The 27,145-nt window shown below is 40.8% G+C and overlaps 1 protein-coding gene across 3 annotated transcripts in view; it reads right to left on the minus strand.

Moving 5' to 3' along the window:
* The window catches only part of dixdc1b (DIX domain containing 1b), a 128,984-nt gene extending 105,732 nt beyond the window's left edge, over nucleotides 1–23,252 (minus strand). For 2 of the 3 annotated variants that reach the window (XM_072593248.1, XM_072593250.1), the window contains exons 1-2: nucleotides 23,081–23,252; nucleotides 18,628–18,683 (exon numbers count right to left, since the gene is read on the minus strand). In XM_072593248.1, coding sequence (XP_072449349.1) covers nucleotides 18,628–18,651 — 24 coding nt within the window. In that variant the 5' untranslated portion in view covers nucleotides 18,652–18,683; nucleotides 23,081–23,252. Of the gene's footprint in view, nucleotides 1–18,627; nucleotides 18,684–22,649; nucleotides 22,669–23,080 lie in introns of those variants that run through there. The other variant, XM_072593249.1, reaches the window with a different exon arrangement.
* Between the last annotated feature and the right edge of the window lie 3,893 nt (nucleotides 23,253–27,145).

Below are 27,145 nucleotides of genomic sequence, written 5' to 3' on the forward strand. Positions count from 1 at the left end.
GATGACACCTTTGTAATCATTCAAAACACAGAAATAGAGAACACACACCGGATCATCAACGCCACACTCACAGGAATCCGATTCACTAGAGAGGAAGAAAAGGACAACTAACTCCCATTCCTAGACGTGAGAACACCTAGCGGAGAATTCACCACAAAGGTATAAGGAAAGCCACACACACAGACCAAGTCCTGAACTACGAAAGCAGCCACCCCAACACACACAAAAGAAGCTGCATCAAAACACTATTCAAAAGGGCCACAACACACTGCAGTACACCAGAACTGCAAAAAGAGGAAGAAGAACACCTATACAATGTGCCACACTACCATACATCAAGAGCATTTCCGAACCAACAGCCAGACTACTGAGACCACTAGGACCCATAACAGCACACAAACCAACAGCCACTCTCGGACAACAACTCACCAGGACGAAGGACCCGAGCAAAACCAATGCAGTGTACAAAATCCCATGCAAGGACTGCACAAAACACTACATAGGACAAACAGGAAGACAGTTAACGATCTGCATCCATGAATACCAACTAGCCACAAAACGACACTACCAGCTATCCTTAGTAGCCACACACTCAGATGACAAGCAACATGAATTCGACTGGGACAACACTACTATTATAGGACAAGCCAAACAGAGAACAGCCAGGGAATTCCTAGAGGCTTGGCATTCATTCACAGATTCAATCAATAACCACTTCGACCTGCATCCAATATACCAGCCACTGCAGCGGACAGCTGGAACTGACAACCAGAAGCAGCAGATACAAATCACTATAAATGCCGGAGGAAACATCACAGAAGCGCTTCACAGGAGGCTCCCAAGCACTGAGGATGTCACCTAGACAGGGGACGAAACATCTGCAACACAAATTCCCAGCTCGGCGAACAGAACCACAACAATATTTAAATACAAATGTCCTATTTGATCAGGAAGCTCGTTCAGCACCCAAATAGTTTTGCTGAACATCTCCAAGAAATGTAAGCTGCCCACTTACCAGAACAAAATTCAGGATGTGGTCACGTTCTGGCTGCGAATGCTTAGTCAATTAAATCAGGCAACTCCTAGAGGTGGAAATGGCAGAGAGTGGATATGGATAACAGGATTATGAGCAGTACTTGTGCCAGTTGTGATGTGCTAGTCAACCTAACAGATTTGAATCAAAACAAACAGAAAAAGAAAGCCATTCTGAAGGGTCACTGGACCCAAAACATTAACTCTGCTTTCTCTCCACAAATATTGCCAGACTGGCTGAGCTTTTCCAGCACATGATGTTTTTTGTAAAACAGATTTACCTGGGTTCACAACAAATCCAACAGCTTTACACTACCACGTGCAAGACAGGGATCAAACAAAATTAAATTGTAATTCTGAATGAACAAGTTCCTTGTCAAGTTCCTCAGGATTCATTAATTGCTGGAAGTTGAATTTCGTGCACCCTCTTTCCGACCTGACCTTTGAAAACTCAAAACTATTGCAAAGAAGTCAGGAACCAAGATGGTTTGTGGGATTACAATTTTGAATTCCTCGCCATCTGAGTCCCAACTCCACCACCCTTTGAAGTACAGCTTCTAGATTCAATAACACCAGAATAAGAACAGCAAATGTGCAGTGATTCAAATTCAAAAACATAGTTTGCTTCTCAATGTTGGTCAGTGAGAAACTTTCCCGGCAATGTTATAATAACATTCCGAGTTCTGTATAACAACAGAGAGCTCAATACCTCCATGACCAATAAAATGACAGCTGGAGATAAAACCAATTTACAATATGTGATCCCAGCATGTAGAAACAGCATGTAGGAAGCCTTGTACTGCTGTACCTATACAGCATTTGTAATGGTTGTAACCAGGTGAACCTTGTTGACTGCGAGATTCTTGATTGAGGATGTTAACCTGGGCCAATCAGGAAGCCCTGGCTGACCAAAATAAATAGAGGATTTAGAATCTCCTCAGTTCAGGGGACTGACATAGACTTGTCTGGCTACAGCTAGTAGATGGTGCACAAACATGTAACAGTCTCTGCAATTATTTAAGCATTCTAATAAAAATTGATTACGAGATTATTTGTAATATAAAAAACTGGCCTTTGAATAATAGCATCCTCACTTTTAGGTCAGAGGATTGTGAATCTGAGTCCCACTTATTTACTTGGGAGTAACATTCTCAATTATTCTAATGTTGCAGTGTTCAATATGTCAATCTTTGGACAAGTTAAGCTGTGGATCCATTTGTGTGTTCAGCTGAACATTAACAGCACTGTTCAAAAATGAGTATGCAGTTCTCTAATATCCTGGCTGACATTCCTTTCCTCAAATCAATATTGCCATAAAACAGATGAACCAGTAAAGGAATATTTTTGGTCAAGAAGGATTGCTGAATTTATCTTCATAATTCTACTCTTAGGGCATTTCATTAATACTATTAAAATTCTATGTAAAGTGGACCATTTGTTTTGTATGCAGCTAAATACTTATCCATGCACAATGGTACTAATTAATAGATATATCCTAATAAAAATGAAAATGATACTTTAATCCTCCTTGCTAATCAAACCAGGACTACAACTTTATGCACTAATCAAGTGATGAAGTAACATATCAGGTGAGTGACAAAGAACTAATTTTAGTGATCAATTTTGAATATCACATTTGCATATGGTAATGAAGGCATCAAAATTGATGATTAGATTCTTTGTTGGTGAATGTACTGTGTGGCCACAGAAAGATGCAAAGTCTACCGATTAGAATAACATTCAGATAGCTTCAGTAAACCTAGAGGTTGGCAAGAGAGATTTACGAAAATGAAAGACCAGACATTTAGAAATGAGAATTGTTCAGATGCTTGATACTAGAGTGCAGAAAGGTCAATACAAGGAAATGGACATGCAGTATAAATGCTGACTGTCCAAAGAATTACACATTACAATAGTACAATAATAGGCTGTGCACCCTAACAGTCCCAATCGATATTTATACTCCATTAAAGTGTCCTGTTCTTCCTCATCTAACTCTACCAGCATAACTCTTTATTCACATTTCCATTACGTGCTTATCCAATTTCTCATTTAATTAATCAACAGTATTAACCTCCTCATAGTAGCCAATTCCAGGTGCTCACCACTCTCAAGGCAAAAGAGTTTCCTCTGAATTTTTTATTGGATTTCATGATTGCTCTATATTCTCCTAGCTTTTGGGCAGCACGGTGGCACATTGGTTAGCACTGCTGCCTCACAGCGCCAGAGACCTGGGTTCAATTCCTGCCTCGGGCGACTGACTGTGTGGAGTTTGCACATTCTCCCCGTGTCTGTGTGGGTTTCCTCCGGGTGCCCCGGTTTCCTCCCACAGTCCAAAGATGTGCAGGTCAGGTGAATTGGCCATGTTAAATTGCCCGTAGTGTTAGGTAAGGGGTAGATGTAAGGGTATGAGTGGGTTGCGCTTCGGCGGGGCGGTGTGGAATTGTTGGGCCGAAGGGCCTGTTTCCACACTGTAAGTAATCTAATCTAATCTAAAAAAATATTGAGAAGCTCCTACTGTTACTCTTTTTTGGACAGAATGGTAAAGGTACAGCTTTCAGATGAGAACACAATCATTTTTTCAAGTACAGAATTTAATGGTTGGTAGTTTAATATATAATAAAACTTTTACATATAACTGGTCAGAATCATTTGCCAGGTAAAGAATGTTTAGCGTAGGAAGCTGTTGACTATTTGAGCTCAATATTTAAGCAATGAGCAAAGAGTGCAGCATGACTGACAAATGATAATATTGCACCGATTTGCACAGATCTCCTTTATTCAGCCTTACACTTCAAATTCAGCAAGCTCTTATTACTGAAATGTCTATCTTGCTTGATGGATAAAGTTAAAAGCCATGTTATTTACATTTTGGAGTGGAGCTAAGGTCAAAATTGGCCTCTTTAAGATCACAAACTACTTAAACATAATTCGGAGATGCCAGTGTTGGACTGGGGTGTACAAAGTTAAAAATCACACAACACCAGGTTATAGTCCAACAGGTTTAATTGGAAGCACACTAGCTTTCGGAGCGACGCTCATCACCTGATGAAGGAACGTCACTCCGAAAGCTAGTGTGCTTCCAATTAAACCTTTTGGACTATAATCTGGTGTTGTTTGATTTTTACTTAAACTTAGATGCTGCTTACTGACACCAAACATAAACTCACACATACTTGAATTTATTTTCCTGTGTGTTGTTGGCAGATTTGAAAATATTTTAACGATGGAATACGTGGAGTAATTTCTACATCCAGGTATCCAAACGAATAGCCTGTGCCATGCATAACTATAAAGGTTTCCAATTCAATAGAAAAAACTATTTTTTCAATTTGTGAATTGTATCACACCATAATTCTACGATGTTGATACCAAAATAACAAATATCTGGCTGATTTGACACAAAATGGAGGAAATGAAAGATGCCCAATTCATTTCCTTCCTTTTTCATCACTTCATTAAGATTCTGACTCCTATTGGAGTAGGAATTTTGGGACAATAACAGCTCATAAGTACCTTGTTAATCTTCATCAAACTAAGAGTGAATATCATCAATTCATTTCATTACTCAAGGCATCACTCAACTCGAATGATTGCAACATGTAGACAATTTTGACCAGAGGACACGAGGTTCTTATCAAGTTTTAACTGATATTCGACAATACACCAAAGAGTATCCGTTTGAAAGGCAGCTCCAGTCAGAAAATTATTGATTTTGTTTTTATTTGGTTAAACATGGGAAACCAAGAGATATTAACCATTAAAGCTCAATATTGTTTTTCCTGGCTAGTTAAAAAGCAAAAGCCTAAATGTTAAGCTGGCCATCAATAAACTCTCCATAGCAGGGTGCAAGTGTGCTGAAGCTCACTGGAAGACTAGTAGTCTATGGTCTAAAGTAAGACAATATTCAAAATCCTTAGAAGTTTTCCAGCATACAGTTTAAAAACAAACATTCAGATGTCAAAATAAGAAGGCTCATTGAAGGTATGTTTATGAATCATAAGGTATTAGTTATATATTAAACCAGCCTCAGATTAACTAAACACATCAAGTAGGTGTAGGTTATAGATGGTCATATGCACCTTTTGGAGCTGTAAGTGGACAAAGTGTTGCTGTCCCTTATATATCTAGGAGAAATAGAAATGGAGAATGTACCCTGAAGTATCAGGAACAACTGTAGCCCCAAGGTCTTGTGCTGTCATTCAATAACATCATAGCTGATCTGATTGAGCCCTCAACTCCACATTTCTGCCTACACATGGTATCGTTTGACTCTCGTTAGTCAAGAATCTATCTACTTTTGCCTTAAAAATATCCAACGATCCTGTCTGCAAGATTCTCTGGAAAAGTGAATTTCACAGACTCTCAATCCTCAGTGGAAAGAAATCTTACCTCTGTATTAAATGGGAGACACCTTCTCTTTAAACAATCTTTATTTCCTAGTTCTAACCTACCACACAAGGCACAACATTTGTCTAGCAGAGTCCCCTCAGGATATCATGTTTAATAAGTTTGCCCTCATTCTTCAAAACTACAATAGATATAGGCCAAACCTGACCAATCTTTCCTCATCGAATAATCCCCTCATCACAGGAACAGCAGTAAGATGTAATCCAGAAATCAAACAATATCCAATGTAACAATTGACCATTTGTTCCAAATTCTAGCACTTCTCTGTAGCAAAGAGGTTGTCAGCAACTAGAAAAGGTAAATCAAATTCGGAAAAATGTGGCAATTCAACCAGAGATGCACATAAAAATCAAACTGATAGCATTTGAAAATACTTACAATAATCTTCTTTTTCAGGAAATAAAGAGAGAAACCAGAAAAGACACAGCTTTTAACCAAAAAGCTAAGAAATACCTAGGTTAGAGCTATAGGTATGACATTTTAAAGGAGGATTTTTTGTTTCACATTTTTTCCCTTTTTCTAAAGGTGTTGATTCAGATACAGCTCTATGAGCTATAACCGAATTGGTATTCTTAATGCGGGAGCACTAAATCACCTTCCAGCTAAGCTCAATCCTTTCTTTCCCCAATATACATACAGATGTACTTGCCAGTAAGAGCAACAATATGGCAATGAAAAGTGGAAAGATAACTGATAATTTGCGACCACAGGGTAGTGCACTGAAATTACTAAAGGCATCCATATCTTGAACCTGGCTGACTATGATTAATAAATTAGCCTTACATCTTTCTGAAATTTAAATTTTTTTATATAATTTAGTTTTACTTTGCTATTGGAAGCTCTTTCTGGAAGATTTCATTCTTTTTGTCTGTAGGGAAAAATACAATTCTTTAAGGAACTAAACTAAAGCTGAGAGCGTAAATGTGTTTAAACAGTAATTAGGAACCAAAGGCCGACTCGGGTATTTAACAAAATGAAACAATGTTGATTCTGCCCTTAGTTTTCTGAAATTGCATTGCATTGAATAAAAATCAGTAAGTCAATCTTTTAAAATATATTCTCATTTACAGAATTGCCACAAATAGGCCATGTTTGTCCTTAAATGTTGAAACATTCTACAGTATTGAACCAAAGAATATAAAATTTGGATACCTACCAAAAAGCAAGCTTAACAGAATTGCTAATTACGTGGAAGATTTAAAACTAAAACTTTTAAAATTAAACTTATAAAATTCAGAAATGAATTTTTCACAGAAAGCAACTAAATTACATTTTTATAGAATGAAAGATAGTTAATACTGGTCAGAATAGGCATTGAAGTAGAAACTTTATGTGAAATCCTTCCTCAGTGACATCAAAATGAATACAATGACTATAGCAATACTCTTTCCCCAATATACATAAACAGCGCTGCTCGAGAAATTCTCCCCAAAATGATCTAGGTTTTATGCCATCTTACATTCACCGATTACAGTCTAAGAACAAAGAATTACTGACAGACACCAATTAGTGCCATCCCCATTTACTCCATTTAGGATTAAATGCCATTTAGTCTGAGTAGAATTCCCCTTAAGCACAATGACACTGTATGCTTGAATTATAGCTAGGAGAAATATGCATGTGAACTGACTGCATACACATTAATGAGCACAAAATAAAATTTATACAAATACATATAAACAATCACAAAATAGATCAAAAATAAATCACAGTAAGTTAGACTTTGTATACATTAGTCTCTACATAAATATCAGAAACAGTATCAATATTTATAAAATACAAGCAATGAACATTTCCCAGTTGACAGTCCACTATTGCATCAAGGGATGACAGGATGCCTGGATAGGGTGTTTTATCATCAATTTTGTCAAACAGAGACAGATAGAACAGGTTTATGATTTTGCTAAGATATCAAGACTATCATTGCTGCAGGAACCCATTGACTGCAGTCATATTGCTCTACAGTCTCCATCTAAATGAGAGATACAGGCTCCACAAGGGCCACCACTCTCAACATGCAGTTGATACACAACTATGCCACACCATTATATTGGTGAATATCCAATATCCTAACTACAGCCATGACACCTTCATCCTGAGGCAGTCAGCCATTATAGCCATCTTTGAGCCATCATATTGAATCAGAGACTATTATTTGAAGACAAGGGATGCCCTCTATTTTCATATGGTTCATAAACTGTCCTGCGCTACCAAAAACATGTGAAGACAATACACCTATAATGAGAGTTGAAAAGTGTGGCGCTGGAAAAGCACAGCAGGTCAGGCAGCATATAAGAAGCAAGAGAGTCGATGTTCTGGGCATAAGCCCTTCATCATGAATAAGTGACCACTGGAAACATCATTAAGTAGACTATCTGCATCCTCAAGCTTAGGTTGCATTGCCTAGAGTGCTCAGGTCAGGACCGGAGTATTCCAGCAAGGTAGATATCGAAATTCATGATGGCCTGCTGTGCCCCATACCATCTCACTAATATGAGGGCACAGCCCTTGCCATCAGGCATTTGGAAGCTACCTCAGCAAGAGTAGGAATGAACAGAGAATGAGGAGAAAGCTTTCTCTGGATAAGTTGTCTGCAAAGGGCTACTGAGTCTCCTTTCCCTATCAGACCTTGAACCATCAATACTGCTGTTCCACAATTCCTCTTCATTCAAATGCATCCTTGATGTTCCCTTATGGCACCTTCAGCCAGAATCAAGAAAAAAAGGCAACCGATGAAAAAAGTATAACTTGAACAACTTTATCACAGAACACATCCAATAAGACATACAAAACTGAATTATTCACCCTGTGCACCACATTTTGCAGTTTCATTGCTTACTCCTGTGTTGCTATGGAATGTTACCCCAAGTGGCTGCAGCATGGTTCCTAGACAGCTGCTAACTTTCAGTATAGGAGACTGCAAAGGCCTTGCATTATGACCACGAGAAGCTCTTGGCTTTCAGGGTCCAGCTTCAGACTACCACATTTAATGAACGGGTGGTGACCTGCTGGCTGAGAGGCAATGACAAGGTCAGTGATCGAATGGCAATGATGTGAGCATAAATGCTGCCATGCTGAAGAAAGACAGCAGTTTTGTACACCGAGCAGTTTCTTGATGTGATGCCTAAGACATTATAGTAATCCATTGCAAGACCAATTCCTGAGCTGCTCTATATGCCAGCATGCCTCATTGGAACACTGATCTATAGTCATGATGGCAGTAGTCAGAGCCTGCACATCAGCAAGTAGAGATCTAATCCATAATTTCATCCATGTTTTCATCTATCGTACAAGCAAAGTCTCTATGCAACTCTGAGACAGTAGTTGACCTCCCTCATCAATGCCCTGGAAACCAAAGCAAAACCACCACAACTAGGTCTGCCATGGCTGTCATGGAACTGATCACCATTTTCATATTGTTATGCATGAGCTCCAGTTTTTGAATGTGCCTAATGCCAAGATCATGCAGAGCACTTCAACACTCCTCAATTCTGCTAACAGGCAGTCTGCAAGACCTGCCAATATGCCATGCAGCTATGTATGCATGCTTATATGCATTCTCCAATAATTGCCCCAAAGTTCCCATTTGAGCTCTCTGCAGTACAAACAACCTGTGCCTTCATCTCCAAGGAGCTGGCTTTTCCTTCTGGATTGGCCTGAAGCCCACACATTCCAGCAATGACTTTCTAAATATTGATCCTGACTCTATACTACCCACAAGGTATGCTCTTTGACAATATCAGAGTTGATGTCTATGATTGCCAAGTCAAGTGACTGTGCTTCTTCAGAGAACTAATGTATCTCACCCTCGCATGAGGCTGCAATAGATGGCCAAGGACCAAGGGTAGCTGAAAGCATAGACTGAGGAGAGGGTTCAGGTGAGAGATTAAGTGGGATGAACAGAAAGAGGATCATGGCCATACCGTTTGCAAATTGCACTTTATGCTGGATAACAACATGAGGTATCGGATTTGAAAAAGTGAAATAAGCTTTCTGGATTCTGATAAAAGATCATCAACCTGAAATGTTAATTCTGTTATTCACTCCATGAATATCCTTAACCCATTTTGGTTAATGAGTCACAACATACTGCATCACCCAGGAACTAAGAGAAGCCGAGGAAAAACACGTGTACGACAAATACAGAAATAACGGGTACCTGATAAGGGCAGTCCGCCGATACCTACACAACAGACCTGAAAAAGACGACACAACATGCCCAGAAACTCTATCCACTTTGCCACACATTAAAAGACATCTCAGATTACTCCAGCCCCTCAACATCGTGGTCACTCACAAACCTACTGAAACAGCTCCTGATGAATTTAAAGGACCCCATACCAACAACCTGCAGACCGAATGTCATATACAAAATTCCCTGCAAGGACTGCAACAAACATTATATTAGTTAGAGACAAAAAAAAACTGTAGATGTTGGAATCCAAAGTAGACAGGCAGGAGGCTTGAAGAACACTGCAAGCCAGGTAGCATCAGGCAATGCAGAAGTCGACATTTCGGGTTTAACCCCCAGTCCTGAAGAAGGATTACAACCAAATCGTCAACTTCTGCATCTCCTGATGCTGCCTGGCTTGCTGTGTTCTTCCAGCCTCCTGCCTGTCTACAAACATTACATTGGACAGACAGGCAGGGAACTAGCCACCAGAATACATGGATACCAACTAGCCACCAAAAGACATGACCAACCAACACTAATATCCATACACACCAGTTCGACTGGGACAATACATCCATCCTGGTACAGGCTAAACAAAAACATGCTTGGGAATTCCTACAGGCTTGGCATTCAAACCGGAACTCCATTAACAAACATATCAATCTGGACCCCATTTACAAACCTCTCAGAAAAAGAACTGGAAGTTATATCACCCATCACATCTGGACCCCATTTACAAACCTCTCAGAAAAAGAACTGGAAGTTATATCACCCATCACAACAGACTAAGACAGATAAATAGCAAGCGGGACAGAACACCAGCGGTTCATTGGAGGCTCATTGATGATGTTACCTAGCATGGTGATGAAAAGTCTGAGAACAAATCTACCAGCTCAGCAAGCAAACTTACAACCAAGTCAACCACACTGCTGTAGGTCTGGAGTCACATGTAGGCCAGGCCACGTAAGGCAGGTAGATTTCTTCCCTCAAGGGCATTAGTAAACCAGATGACTTTTTACAACAATCAACAATAATTCACATTTCTGAGACTAGGTTTCAATTCCTCCCTGATTTATTAATTGTACTCAAATTCCACCAAGTGCTTGGTGGAACATAAATCCTTCATGGAATTTGAACAAGTTCCCAGAACATCAGCCTGGGCCTCTAGATTACCAATCCAGAGACATTACCATTGTACCACCATCTCTGTTAAATTCTCCTTTGTCACAATACTTAATTAGCCCATACATTAAATATTGTGGTTACAGCAACTGAGAATTTTGCCATAAGCAATCCAATTCCTTACTTCCCAAATCCATCTACAATGTACAGGTTGTAAGTATGACGGAATAATCTTCTCTTGCCTGGATGAAAATATTCAATCCCTCCACCACCTATCTCCCTCCAAGACCTATGTTTAAAAGGTACAAGATGCACTGCAGCCACTAACCAAGGCTCATTAAATAGAGTCAGAGTCCTTTAGCACGGAGACAGGCGGTTTGGCCCAAACTGGTCCAAGCTGATGAAAAATGTCCATCTAACCTAACTCCATTTCCCTACACTTGGCGCATATTCTTCTAATCCTTTCCTATCCATCTATGTGTCTGAATGCCTTTTAAATGCTATTAATGTACTCACCTCAACCACTTCCGCTGGTAACTCATTCCATATGCGTCCAACCCTCTGTGTAAAAAAGTTGCACCTCGGGTTCCCTTTTATTCTTTCCCCTCTAACCTTAAACTGAAGCCCTCTAGTCCTCGATTCCCCAATCCTGGGAAAGAAACTGTGTGCATTGACCCTATCCATGCCTCTCATGATCTCATATACCTCTATAAGGTTAGCCCTCAGTCTCTTATGCTCTAAAGAAAAATGTCCCCGCTTGTCCAACCTCTCTCTTTAACTGGGACCACTGAATCCAGGCAACATCCTTGTAAGTTTTTTCTGCATTCTTTCCAGTTAATAACATTCTTCCTATAACAAAGGTGACCACAACTAAATACAATATTCCAAGTGCAGTCTCACCAATGTCATGTATAACTGCAATATAACTACCCAACGTCTCTACTCAATGCCCTGACTGATGAAGGCCAGTGTGCCAAATGCCTTCTTCACTGCCCTGCCTACCTATGACTCCACTTTCAGAGAACTGTGAAGCTGAACTCCAAGATCCCTCTGTTCCACTACACTCAAGGCCCTATCATTCACCATGAAACTCCTACCTTGATTTGACTTTCCAAAATGCAAGACCTCAGAATTATCTATATTAAACTCCACTTGCCATATCTCAGCCCACTTCACCCAGTGATCAAGGCCCTGCTGCAATTTCTGATAACCTTCCTCACTGTCCATGATACCGCCTATTTTAGCATCATCAGCAAACTTACTAATCAATACTTGTACGTTCTCATCCAAACCACTAATAGAGATAACAAACAGTAACAGCAATAACACTATCCAAATTTGTGACTTATCCCATCTAGAAGGACAAAGGTAGCAGATGCATGGTAACATCACTGCCTACAATAACTCCTCCAGGATGCACACTATCCTGACATATTCTTATACTCTTGTCCCTTCAATGTCATTGGGTTAAAGAGCTAAAACTCCATCCCTATCAATACTATGGGTGTACCTACACAAAATGATTCAAATCAGCAGCCTATCACCACTTTCTTAAGGGAAATCAGAGATGGGGAACATATCAACACATTGCAAGCAACACTTGCGTTTCTTAGAAAATAGATGATTTAGTCTTACGCTGCCAAATTAAACTGTTACACTCTATATTGAAAGAGGAAGGGGAAGTGAGGGCAGTTATTCAGGCAATAATTACTCAAGACAATACCAGTTCTTCCTTTTACTTTTCTTTGGGGAACTTTTTCAGGACAGTGCATTTTGTAAATATGAGATGAAACAGGCAAGTAAACTGTGAATTAGAAGTAACAATTTCCTTCCTCATCAGGGATGGACTAACTACATTATTTGGATGGCCATTTCTCTTCCTGTTGCATGAGTGAATTGAGCTATAACGCATCTCATCCCAATAGAAATGCTTTCACAATCTGGTACCATGGAAACGAATGACTGTCTATTTCCTGACTTCCTCAGTTGCAAATGAACAGTTACAGTTTAATGTATAATGTGTATGATATTAGCAGTTGGAACATGAAACAATCCATAACTCCATATCATCAGATTCATCATTATTTTAATTGTTGTGTTGAACTCAAGTGCTTCATCTGATACATAAGCCACAGTATCATGCATGTTTTTCAATATCCAGACAGACTGTACTACGAACTTCCAATACTAAGGCACAAATTATACAAAAGCATAAACAATTTAAGATATGTTGACATTCAAATTATTGATATTCATATTTTAGGAATATTTGTTTCCTCTTCTTGAAAACAGTTCAAAATTAATTTTAGTTTATTATAAATGCAAAACATAAGTGCACAGTAACCCTGATAAAATCATCTGCATATAGTTCATTTTCAGTGCTTTTGATTCGAGCTGATGCAATCTGCTACCTTAATACAGAGCCCCTTTTTTGTAAAGCATTTCCTGTTTTCCCTTACTCCATTCCCATTATACCGATGGCCACTCAACTTCCTGGTTTCTATGGTAGTTGATATTATCTGCAGTTTACTCTTCTCAGGTACTGTCCCCTCTTACCTACAAATCTTCCATTGTCAATCTCTCTTCTGAAAAAGCAACTCATGGTCCCTTCCAATCCTGCAAACTAAGATCTCAAATTCAAGTCCCACTCCTTCCAGAGTTTGCAATAACATTTCTAAACAGGGTGATTAGAAAAATAAGATAAAGGAAAAAAAAAGCAGACCCATGAATGGGTTGGCAGAACTGTCTGCCCTGGGCTGGGAGTAGCCTATATAAACCTCTATTTAGTGTTCAACAATAAACAATGTTCCTTTCCAGTCAGGCTTCCTGAGTTATTATAGGTATGTCAAAGTTGCCAAAATTATTTAAGTGAGCACCATACCCCTCATCCTGATACAATTTCCCTGTATTTAGCCAATATCTTTTATACTCTCAGATTTTTCGCTTGAGAACTTTTAACACCAGAGAAATTGAACTAGAGTAGCCATATAAATACTATGGCTACAAGAACAGGTCAGAGGATAGGAATTCTACAGCATGTAACTCACCTCCTTAGTGCCTGTCCATCATAAAGAAAGCACAGGTTCGGAGTGTGATAGAGTATTCTTCATTTACCTGAATGGAATACAGTTTCAACAACATCCAAAAAGCTTCACACCATCTGTAATGAAGCAGCACACTTGATTGACACACATCTACATTCACTCCCTCCACCACCATTGCACAGTTACAGCAGTGTGTGCCATCTGCAGTAAACTCTCAAAGCTTCTTTGATAACACCTTCCAAACCTATGGCCTCTACCACCTAGAAGGATAAGGACAGTAGATGTATTGGAACCTGTAAGTTCCCCTCCAAGCTATGGACCATCCTGGCTTGGAACTAATTGCCTCACTGTTGTTGGGTTAAAATCTTGGACACTCACACTCCCACACTCACACATACATCCTCTCACAGACTTAGACACTTTACACTCACACAAACATATACACTGTCTCTCACACACTCACAACCCCCCACCCCAGACACACACACACACACAAAACTACAGACACACACACTCACACACTCACACGTGCATCCTCTCACAGAATTAGACACTTTACACTCACACACAAATACATTCTCTGTCACAGACACTCACAACCCCCCCCACCCCAGACACATACACACTCCCACACTCACACATGCACCCTCTCACAGACCACTTTACACTCACACACACACATATACACTCTCTCACAGACACTAACAAACCCCCACCCCAGACACACACACACATGCACACACACATATACGTTTGTGGGTAAATTTGTACTTGCAGAGTTACATAGTACTTTGCTCTAAAACTGCATGAATCCATGTAAGACTCATTTAACTCACTTTTTAGATTAGAATCAATCAAAACATTACGGCACAAAGAGGGAACACAGGGGGCTAATTCAACATCTCAACATCTTATCTGCGTTAACACTAATTGTTACAGTTAATCTTAGAATGTAACTTTTAAAAAGCGTTTTGTGATTTACATATGAAAGAATTGAAACTATCATGGTCATTCTAACAGATGAGAGACTTAACAAACAATCAAGGTATTTTCAATGTATAATTTCAGTTACATCACACTGTAAACTTTTACTATATATTCAGTGTCTTACAACTGTGCACTCCACAACCACCTGATGAAGGAGCAGTGCTCCGAAAGCTAGTGCTTCCACTTAAACCTGTTGAACTATAACCTGGTGCTGTGTGATTTGTAACTTTGTACACCCCAGTCCAACATCGGCATCCCCAAATCATTCAAAGATAGGTGGCTATCTCATCTTCCCTGTGACTCAGGTATAGGGGAAAAGTAATGACATTTTACAAAAATTAAACAAATTAAAGTTTATAATCTCCATACTTATCCATTTAATTAAACAGCATCTTTGAAAATGATACATGTTTTTGCATCGGTCACTGACAGGTCATTACCAATGGAGAAAGTGAGGACTGCAGATGCTGGAGATCAGAGCTGAAAATGTGTTGCTGGAAAAACACAGCAGGTCAGGCAGCATCCAAGGAACAGGAGAATTGATGTTTCAGGAATCCTGAAGAAGGGCTAATGCCCGAAACGTTGATTCGCCTGTTCCTTGTATGCTGCCTGACCTGCTGCGCTTTTCCAGCAACACATTTTCAGGTCATTACCAATGACAGAGTCATAGAGTCTCACAGCCTGGGGACAGATCCTTCAACCCAAACTGGTTTATGTCAACCAAAATGTCCACCTACGCTAACGCCATTTCCCTGCTCTTGGCCCATATCCTTCTAATTCTTTCCTATCCATGTATATGTCCAAATGCATTTTAAATGTTATTAATGTACCTGCCTCAACCACTTCTGCTGGCAGCTCATTCCATATGCATACCAACCTGTATAAAAAAAAATGCCCCTCAGGTTCCCTTTTATTGTTTCCCGTCTAACCTTAAACTGACGCCCTCTAATCCTCAATTACCCCACCCTAGGAAAAAAGACTGAGTGCATTCACCCCATGATCTTATACACTTCTGTAAGATCCCCCCCCCCCCCCCCCTCAGTCTCCTACACTCTAAAGTAAAAACTCCTAGCTTGTCCAACCTCTCCCTATAACTCAGACCATTGAGTCCTGGCAACATCCTTGTAAATTTCTTCTTTCCAGTTTAATAACATCCTTCCTATAGCAAGTTGACCAAAATTGAACACAAAACTCCAAGTGCAGTCTCACCAACATCCTGTCCAACTGCAACATAACTTGCCAACTTCGATTCTCAGTGCCCTTACTGATGAAGGCCAGTGTGCCAAAAGCCTTCTTCACTGTTCTGTCTACCTGTGACTCCACTTTCAGAGAACAGTGCACCAGAACTCCAACATCCCGCTGTTTCACTCCACTTCTTAAGGCCCTACCATTCACCACGAAACTTCTACCTTGATTTGACTTTCCAAAATGCAAGACCTCAGACTTATCTATAGTGAACTCCACTTGCCGCCTCTAAGCCCCCTTCCCCAGCTGATCAAGTTCCTGCTGCAATTTCTGATAACCTTCCTCACTGCCTATTTTAGCATCATCTGCAAACTTACTAATTGTTGTCGAAAAGTGTGGCATTGGAAAAGCACAACAGGTCAGACAGCATGAGGGGAGCAGGACAGTCGACTTTTCAGGCAGATGCCCTTCATCCTTGTAAACCCTTTCCAGTTTAATAAAATCCTTCATATAGCAAGATGACTAAAACTGAACACAATACTCCAAGTGCGGTTTCACTAACATCCTGTACAACTGCAACATAACTTCCCAACTTCGATACATAAGCCCTTCATCATGCATTCCTGATGAAGGCCTTAGGCTGAAACGTCGACACTGCTGCCCCTCGGATGCTGCTTGACCTGTTGTGCTTTTCTAGCGCCACACTTTTTTGATTCTGATTCTCCAGCATCTGCAGTCCTCACTATCTCCAAACTTATTAACCATGCCTTGTATATTCTCATCCAAATAATTGATATAGATAACAAATAATAATGGGCACAGCATCGATCCCTGAGGCACTCCACTAGTCACAGGCTTCCACTCCAACAAGCATCCTTCCACTTCTACCTTCTGCTTCCTACCATCAAGCCAATTGTCTATTCGATTTGCCAGCTCCCCCTGGATTCCATGTAATCTAACAAATTTGCGAGGCACGATCTCCCATGCACAAAGCTGTGCTGACTGCTCCCAATCAAACCGTATCTTTCGAAATGCATTTATATCTTATCTCTCAGAATCTTATCAAGTAATTTACCCACCACAGATGTTAGGCTTACTGGTCTATAGTTCTCAGGTTTTTCTTTGCAGCACTTCTTGAATAAAGGCACAACATTCATTACCATTCAGTCCTCCAGCACCTCACCCGCAGCTAACAATGATGCAAAAATATCAGCCAGGCCCCCACAATTTCTTCTCTCAGCCTCTTGCACTGTTCTTAGCTATATCTGGTGAGGGCAAGGAGATTTATCCAACTTCATACATTCAAATACATCCAACATCTTCTCTATTGTGATATGACCACTAACTTCCCCAAGTTCCCAAGACTTCATGTCATCCTCCACGGTAAAACAGAGGAGAAATATTCATTGAGGACCTCACCATCTTGTGCAGTTCTACACGTACATGTTCACTTAGATCGTTGAGGGGTCCTATTCCCCCTCTAATTATTCTTTTACCTTTAATATACTTAAAGAACTTATTTGGATTCACCCTAATCTTCTCAGCCAAGCCTAGCTTGTGCCCCCTTTTCGCCCTCCTGATTTCCTTCTTCAGTAAACTCCTATATCCCCTATATACCTCCATGAATTCCTTTGATCCCATCTGCCTGTACCTGAGCCACACCTCCTTCCTTTTTCTGGTCAAAACCTCAAAATCTCTTGTCATATAGGGTTCCCTATTCCTGCCAATCTTGCCCTTCATCCTCACAGGAACATATAAAACTTGAACTCTCACTATATCACTTTTAAAGGCCTCCCACTTGCCAGATGTCCCTTTGCCTGCAAATAAAACTACTCCAATCAACCCCTACAAGCTCCTAATTCCATCAAAATTCACCTTGCCCCAATTTAGAACTTGAATCTGTGGACCAGCTTTTTACCTCTCCATAACTATTTTAAAGTCAATAGAACTATGGTCACTGGTCCCAAAGTACTCCCCCACTGTCATTTCAGTCACCTGTCCTGCCCTATTTCCGAACAGTAGGTCGAGGTTTGCCCCTTCCGAGTACGACCCTCTATGTACTGCTTGAGGAAACTTGCCTGAAAATACTTAACAAATTCCACCCCATCTAAGCCCTTAACACTTTGGCAGTCCCAGTCTATATTAGGAAAATTAAAATTTCCCACTATGTTATATAAGAAATGATTTTTTTCAATACATTTTAAAATCAGACACTACTAATTTACTTTAGGTTTTCAAAATATTCAAAGGATTTTATAAACTCATGATGATTTTTGAAAGATGCAAGTGTGTAAAATTGGAATTATTAATTCTTTAAAATCAAAATAAACAAATAGAACTTAATTAAATAACAACAATTAACATAGTAACCAAAGGCAGAGTGCTGTTATGATAGTAACTGGAAGGTTAAATGAAATTTGCGAGAAACGACAGATGGGAAAAAATTGCAATTATACACTACCAATCATTTCAAGCCTCTCCAGGACTAAGGCAGTAGCTCCCAAAAGAACTGCCTGAAATTGCTGCAGCCTGTTATCCAATGAAACAGATTATCTGAATTCCAGTACCTGTCATATAGGGACAAGTTTAACACTGAATACAAATAGTCAATACTTAACATCTTCACTGCATACTTTAATCTAAGAACACCAATATAGCTCTTCAAATACTTACAGAGAATTTTTCAGGCATGCTCATAATTCAAGAATCCTTGATGTTGCAGGTCAGATCTGCAGAAGTTTGAAATAGACGCACAGTTTACTTTCAATACTAAAAGGTGAAAAAAGATATTCAAAACTTAAAACATAAAAGGTAAAAACTTGAAGATTTTTAGAACCAACTTTTTAGAGTCATAGAGATGTACAGCATGGAAACAGGCCCATCAGTCCAACCCATCCATGCCGACCATATATCCCAACCCAATCTAGTCCCACCTGCCAGCAACCGGCCCATATCCCTCCAAACCTTTCCTATTCATATCCCCATCCAAATGCCTCTTAAATGTTGCAATTGTACCAGCCTCCACCACATCCTCTGGCAGCTCATTCCATACACATACCACCCTCTGCGTGAAAACGTTGCCCCTTAGGTCTCTTTTATATCTTTCCCCTCTCACCCTAAACCTATGCCCTCTAGTTCTGGACTCCCCAACCCCAGGGAAAATACTTTGTCTATTTATCCTAGCCATGCCCCTCATAATTTTGTAAACCTCTATAAGGTCACCCCTCAGCCTCCGATGCTCCAGAGAAAACAGCCCCAGCCTGTTCAGCCTCTCCCTGTAACTCAGATCCTCCAACCCTGGCAACATCCTTGTAAATCTTTTCTGAACCCTTTCAAGTTTCACAACAACTTACCAATAGGAAGGAGACCAGAACTGCATGCAATATTCCAACAGTGGCCTAACCAATGTCCTGTACAGCCGCAACATGACCTCCCAACTCCTGTACTCAGTACTCTGACCAATAAAGAAAAGCATATCAAAGAGATTCTGTTGGTTGCAACTCATTAGCCAATCCCATTCAAATGGAGTGTAGAGGTTAAGCGTAGGAGGTAGACAATGGTATGATCAACTGTCATACTTCTTCACTATCCTACCTGCGACTCCACTTTCAAGGTGCTATGAATCTGCACTCCAAGGTTTATTTGTTCAGCAACGCTCCCTAGGACCTTACCATTAAGTGTATAAGTCCTGCTAAGATTTGCTTTCCCAAAATGCAGCACCTCGCATTTATCTGAATTAAACTCCATCTGCCACTTCTCAGTCCATTGGCCCATCTGGTCCAGATCCTTTTGTAGTCTGAGGTAACCCTTTTTTTCTTAGTTGCCGTTCAAGGTGACATTGAAAAGAGTTTCCTCCCCAAAGATACAGTCCCACCTTTTCAAATCTGCAGTTATATCCCCTCCCCAAATAGTTCACCATTCATCCTTCTGTGCTTGCAGCCTATCCCTGTTCTCATTGCTTGAACTTTTCTTGCAGCCTCAAACCTGTGCCTCTCCCACAACTTCACATTGAAATCCCTCCAGACAGCTTTTTGAGATAATCGTAATCAAGAGATACAAATGTGATTAACTGTGACCATGACCATGAAATATTAAATTTCTTCTTCCTTTCTGATGTGTATGCATATTTTAATACAGTTGATCACACTATTGTCCATCTCCTACGCTTAACCTCTACTCTCCATTTGAATGGGATTGGCTAATGAGTTGCAACCAACAGAATCTCCTGAAATGGCATCTCTTGTCAATTCGTAACAATGTCATGTGACCTCCCAATAGTCAATACTTGGCTGATTTTGCATTTCCTTGTTCTCATCTACATGCTGCCCCTCAAGAAGCAACATTCAAAGAGATGACATCAGATCACACATGCTGATGACACCCAGCTTTATCCCATTAGTACTTCTCTTAGTTGCTTTGATGCTGTCAAATGCAGACCTGAATGAGCCACAACTCTCTTCAATTTAATAATGGTAAGGGAAAAGCCATTGCTTTCAGCTGTTCTCTTGCGACCAATTCCACCTTCTCCTGATTAAATTGAACCAAACTATGTGGAATCTTTGCATCCTATTTGACCTTGAGCTAGGCGTCTGGCCCCACATTCTGTCCATCAAAAAGAATGCCTCCTTTCACCTTTAAAATATTGCCTGTTTCCACCCCTGCCACAGTTCATCTTCTCATGAACTATATAAACACAAGTGGCATCTTTTCTATCCAGGTAAACAGTATAATTAATAGAAGTTACAACAATTAACTAATGCTTTTCAACATTCCTCGGGATCAGAATTTTAATATACATTTGTGCAGGATGACAGAAACCTGTCAAAGTATTAATGTCACTGTAAACTGTGGGATCTTGCTCAAAGCTCTAGAGAACAATGCACCAGTCTTGATCAGATGGGCCAATGGACTGAGGAGTGGCAGATGGACTTTAATTTAGATAAATGCGAGGTACTGCATTTTGGAAAACCAAATCAGAGCGGGACTTATACACTTAATGGTAAGGTCCTGGGGAGTGTTGCCGAACAAAGAGACCTTGGAGTGCAGGTTCATTGTTCCTTGAAAGTGGAGTCGCAGGTATATAGGATAAGGTATTGGTATGCTTTCCTTTATTGGTCAGAGCATTGAGTATAGGAGTTAGGAGGTCATGCTGCGGCTGTACAGAACATTGGTTAGGCCACTTTTGGAATATTGTGTAATTCTGGTCTTCCTATTGCAAGGATGTTGTGAAACTTGAAAGGGTTCAGAAAAGATTTACAAGGATGTTGCCAGGGTTGGAGGATTTGATCGAAAGGGAGATGCTGCATAGATTGGCGCAGTTTTCCTTGACGTATCGGAGGCTGAGGTGCGATCTTATAAAGGTTTATAAAATTATGAGGGGCATGGATAGAATAAATAGACAAGCACTTTTCCCTAGGGTGAGGGAGTCCAAAACTAGAAAGCATAGGTTTAGGGTGAGAGGGGAAAGATATAAAAGTAACCTAAGGGGCAACATTTTCACACAGAGAGTGGTGCGTATATGGAATGAACTGCCAGAGGAAGCGGTGGAGGCTGGTACAATTACAGCACACAAAGGCATCTGGATGTGTATATGAATCGGAAGGGTTTAGAAGGATATGGTCCAAGTGCTGACAAACAGGACTAGATTAGGTTAGGATATCTGGTTGGGATGGACAAGTTGGACTAAAGGGTCTGTTTCCACGCTGTATATCTCTATGACTCTATTTATCTGGGAACATGTGATTCCATACTTTGAGAAATCAGATTTATTATAATATAAAAGGCAGAATTGTCGTATAATAAAAGACAGAATTGCCATTTCCTGAAACTTAAAAAAAATGTATAAAGCAGCTAGTCATTGCAAGGCTGTGTAAAGGGGAAGTATGCTCATCAGTCTTAAGAGCTCCTAACACTCACTATTTAATTATGTAAGTTAGCTCGATGAGCTGCAAGATTTGTTTTCAGACGTTTCAGAAACCTTCCAGCTCAGCGAGCTAACTTACATATGTATTATCAACCTGAGCCACAAATCTTCTCAAAAATCGCTAACTCATTTTAAAATTTTAAATACATAAACCACCATTTAAATAAGTCATTCACTCTGAAAATGCATTTCACCAATAAGCTGTCCTCACAATTGATTGGGACAAGGAAAAAGATATTGGAATTTTTTTTCAAGTATTAAAAATTCCGTTATTGAACCCATGCAGTTAAATTCAATAGACGAAATTCAATGCTCAGCCTATGCTAGTTTAGTTTCCGCCAGAGCAGCAGTGAAACCATGAAAAAGTAACAGAATTCTTAGTTAAAAGGGAGAGTAAAAAAAAAATCAGATGCGTTGTATTGATAGTTTAAACCAATGTTCCTTTGCAGGCAACTATCCACGGCTAAATAATCTGTTGCCTGACTGGTACTCACTGTTAAAGCTCGTTCTTACCCACCCATACTGGACACTTCAATGACCAGCGTCAACGTGGAATCACAACCTAACCTTAAAAAAATTAATGTTATTGCATCGGTGAGAAAATACCATTTATTCAACTACTGCCACACAAATATTCACCAGATTCTCATTAGAGCACAACAATAGAACCAAAATGGTGCGGATTGAGAGATCTGAAATATAAACAAAACAATATAACAAAATACTGGAGTAAATCAGCAGATCTTCCAGCAACACTCTGATCTAAGCTCACCAGATCTGGCAGCATCTACAGAGAAACACAGTTAAGCCATTCGTTCCGAGCTTCACAGCTCATAAATAAAGCACGGCTGCAAATGTTGGGACTTATTTCAATCACACTCCACTCCGCTGCAAAAAAAAAGAACACGGTACATCGGTGTTCTTTCAGCACCCAAAAACCAAGACCTAAATAAATAAAATGCAATTAAATATCACCCTCTCCAGCCACTAGGTTGTGGGTGTTTGAGCCAGTTTACTTGCGATTGCAACGAAACTATAAAATCCTATTTTCAGATTTGTTTCCGTCTGGTTATTAGGTTTTGTTTTTTTTAAAGTGAGAAGTGTGAGCAAACATCAGAAAGCTCCCATCCTTCCCCAGCAGCTGGCCCCACTGGACGGGCTTGATTCACACTCAATGTAAATTCAAAATATTTGGCCACTCACGTTAAAAAAATCAGATCCCCGGAGCTTCTCACTGTATTCACCAGAAGCCACTGAATACATGTAACCGAGAGTTGGGTGGGTGTGTGTTTTTTTTTGACTTCTTTTTGAAGAAAAAGCGGAATTTGCTCAATGTGGCATCTGTGTCCCATCCCCACCACACCCGGCGTGCCCGTTACCATGGCGACTCCGGCGTTGAGCAAGGGGCGGGGGGGGGGTTAAACCGCTGGCTGCGCACGCGCGCCTGCGCCTCAACGGCCGCCGCGAGCGACGGAGAGGCGCAGGCGCAGCGCTCTCTCTCTCCCTCCCCTCCCCCGCAATAACAACCCAGCGAGTGGCAACGACCTTAACGCGCGTGCGCAGTCGGCGCCCTTTTTGTCTGCAGGCGGGACTCCCAAAGTTAAAAATCGCACAGCGCCAGGTTGTCGTCCAACAGGTTTAATTGGAAGCATTAGCTTTCTGAGCGCTGTTCCTTCATCAGGTGCTTGTGGGGGACACAATTGTAAGACACAGAATTTATAGCAAAAGTTTACAGTCTGATGCAACTGAAATTATACATTGAAAGATACCTTGATTGTTTGTTAAGTCTCTCAACTGTTAGAATGACCATGTTAGTTTCACTTCTTTCATATGTAAACCACAAAACCTTTTTTAAAAGTTACCTTCTCAGGTTAACTGGAACAATTGGTGTCAGCCCAGATAAGATGTTGAAGATGTTAGCCCCCTGTGTTCCCTGTCTGTTTAGGCTGATTCTAATCTAAAATGTGAGTTAACAGAGTCTTACATGGATTCTGCAGTTTTTGAGCAAAGTACAATGTAACTCTGCAAGTACAAATTCACCCCACAAACGAATATGTGTGTCTGGGGTGGGGGATTGAGTGTGAGAGGGAGTGTATAGGTGAGTGTAAAGTGTCTAAGCCTGTGAGAGTGTGTGTATATAGTGCAATGGTGGTCACCTGTAGTGAGCGGCCACATTGGCACAGTGGTTAGCACTGCTGCCTCACAGTGCCAAAGACACAGGTTCAATTCACTGTCTGTGGAGTTTGCACATTCTCCCCGTGTCTGCGTGGGTTTCCTCCGGGTCTCCGGTTTACTCCCACAGTCCAAAACTGTGCAGATTAGGTGAATTGGCTATGCTAAATTGCCTGTAGTGTTAGGTAAAGGGGTAAGTGTAGGGGAATGGGTCAGGGTGGGTTGCTCTTCGGAGGGTCAGTGTGGACTTTTGGGCCAAAGGGCCTGCTTCCACACTATAAGTAATCTAAAAGAACTCAAGGTCCCCGTTGAGGCCCTCCCTATGGGTACGAAACTTAGCTATCAGTCTCTGCTTGGCCACTTTTCACTGCTGCCTGTCCCGAAGTCCGCCTTGGAGGATGGTCATCCGAAGGTCCGAGGTCGAATGACCACTGAAGTGTTCCCCAACTGGGAGGGAACACTCTTGTCTATTGATTGTTGTGCGAGTGAGATCATCAACGCAAACAGCCTTAGCCCGAAACGTCGATTCTCCTGCTCCTTGGATGCTGCCTGACCTGCTGAGCTTTTCCAGCAACACATTTTCAGCTCTGATCTCCAGCACCTGCAGTCCTCACTTTTTCCACGCATTAAGGCAGGCAGGACTCCAAAAGGGCCGCAGAGGCTGAGGGGAAGGCCGTCGTGACTGCTCCTGCTCTTGCAACGGGCATCGTTACCCAGTGCCAATCTGCTGCCTTTTCCCCCAAATCCTTTCCCACCATTCCTACCAAATAATCATGCAGTGTCGCCCCCACCCAACTTGAAAATTCTAATTGAAATTGCCTCCACCTCCTGACCCTAACTAACTTTAAAAAAATAAAGTTGCCATATTTTACCAGACCATAGAGCTGCTTTCTCATTAGAGAGAGACAACTGGTGGTGGCTCACTCTGAGGGCCACCAAAACTCAGAAAGGGAGCAAGGTTTAGAAGGAGGACTCTTAATGATACACTCAGATGGTACTGGAATTGAACCTATGCATTTGGCATCATACACAAGCCATCCAGTCAACCCCTACCAACTAAGTGAGAAGACCTTTTCTTGCTTCACTTTAAATCTGTGCCCTCTCCTTTTTATGCCTTTTACAAGCAGGAAGAGCTTCTCTCTTTATTTTGCAAACCTCAAAAAATCTTCTCTTAGCCTCCCTCTCTTCTAGGAGAACAGTCCCAGCTTAGAGACATAGAATCATACAGCACTGAAACAGACCCTTTGTTCCAACCGGTTCATGCCAAACATAATCCCAAACCAAACTAGTCCCACCTGCCTACTCCTGACCCATATCCCTCCAAACCTTTGCTAATCATGTTCTTATCTTCAATCTATCTTCATAAGTGAAGTTACTCATTACTGAAACTATTCTTATAAATCGCTTCTGCAATCTCTCCAATGTATTCACATCTTTACTATAATGTGGCAACCACAACTACACACAATACTCCAGCTGAGGTCTAACAAATTTCTTGTACAAGTTCAACATCATCTCTTTGCTCTTGTACTCCACAATCCTATTAATAAAGAACATAGAACTGCACACCATAGGAATGGGTCTTCAGCCCAAACGTGATGCCAAATTAAACTAATCCCTTCTGCCTGCCCTTGGTCCAAATTCTCCCCATTTCTTGCATATTCGTGTGCTTATCTAAAATTTCCTTAAATGTCCCTAAAATATTTGCTGACACCATCACCCCTGGTAGCATGTCCAGACTCCTAATAGGAGGTATTTTGAAGAAGTGACAAAGAAGATTGGTGAATGCAGAGCAGTAGGCATCTATATGGACTTCAGCAAGACACTTGACAAGGTTCCGCATGATATACTGGTTAGCAAGTTAAGATCACTTGGAATCCAGGGGGAGCTAACCAGTTGGATACAAAATTGGCTTGGAAGTAGGAGAGTGAGGGATTTTTTGAACTGGAGGACTGTGATCTGAGGTGTGCTGCAAGGATCGGTGCTGGGTCCACTGCTTTCCGTCAGTTATAAAATGATTTGTTTTTGAATATAGGAGGTATGATAAGTAAGTTTGCAGATGACACCAAAATTAGTGGTACAATGGACAGCAAAGAAGGTTATCTGAGTACAGCAGGACCTTGATCAGATGGGCCAGTAAGCCGAGAAGTGGTTGATGGAGTTTAATTTAGATAAATGTGAGGTGTTGAATTTTGCTAAGGCAAATTAGGGTAGGACTTATACAGTCAATGGTAGAGCCCTGGGGAATGTTGCCAAACAAAGGGACTTAGGAGTGCAGGTGCATAGTTCCTTGCCAGTGGTGAAAAGGCATTTGGTGCGCTTGTCTTTATCAATCTGTGCATTGAATATAGGAGTTGGGATATCGTGTTGCAGTTGTACAGGACATTGATTAGGCCACTTTTAGAATACCACATTCAATTCTGGTCTCCCTGCTATAGGAAAGATGTTGTTAAACTTGAAAGAGTTCAGAAAATATTTACAAGGATGTTGCTGGGCTTGAAGGGTTTGAGCTAGAAAGAGAGGCTGGGGTTATTTTGCCTGGGGCATCAGAGGCTGGGGGGGAGGGGGTGACCTTATAGAGGTCTAAAAAATCATGAGTGGCATGGATAGGATGAATAACCAAGGTCTTTTTCCCATGATAGGGAAGTCCAAAACTCGAGGGCATAGATTTAAGGTGAGAGGGGAAACGCTACTTCCCTGGCCAAGATCTCTGTCTCAGACTTGTTGCAATGCTCCAGTGAACTCAGCGCAAGCTGAAAGAACAACACCCCATTTTTGCTTGTGAACTCTAGCTTTCCCACATTAATATTGAGTTTAACAATTTTCGAGTTTGAGCACCTTTCCCATGTCTTTAGGCTGCTACCACAATCAACCCATTGTCAGTTACTAACAGACCCCATTAGCAGCTATTGATTCTCCTATGGTGACCTTTATGCACTCCTTTGTCTGTTTGCTATCTCTTTGGGATCTATCTCCACCTATTGTTTATTCCTCTCTCTTCCCCACCCTATCTTCTGAATAAATACCAACCGTTTCCTAGCTACCATCAGTTCTGAAGGGTCACTGGACTCAAAACATTAACACTGATTTCTCTCC

Source organism: Chiloscyllium punctatum, chromosome 23 (genome assembly GCF_047496795.1).
Source record: "Chiloscyllium punctatum isolate Juve2018m chromosome 23, sChiPun1.3, whole genome shotgun sequence".
NCBI classification, from domain to species: domain Eukaryota; kingdom Metazoa; phylum Chordata; class Chondrichthyes; order Orectolobiformes; family Hemiscylliidae; genus Chiloscyllium; species Chiloscyllium punctatum.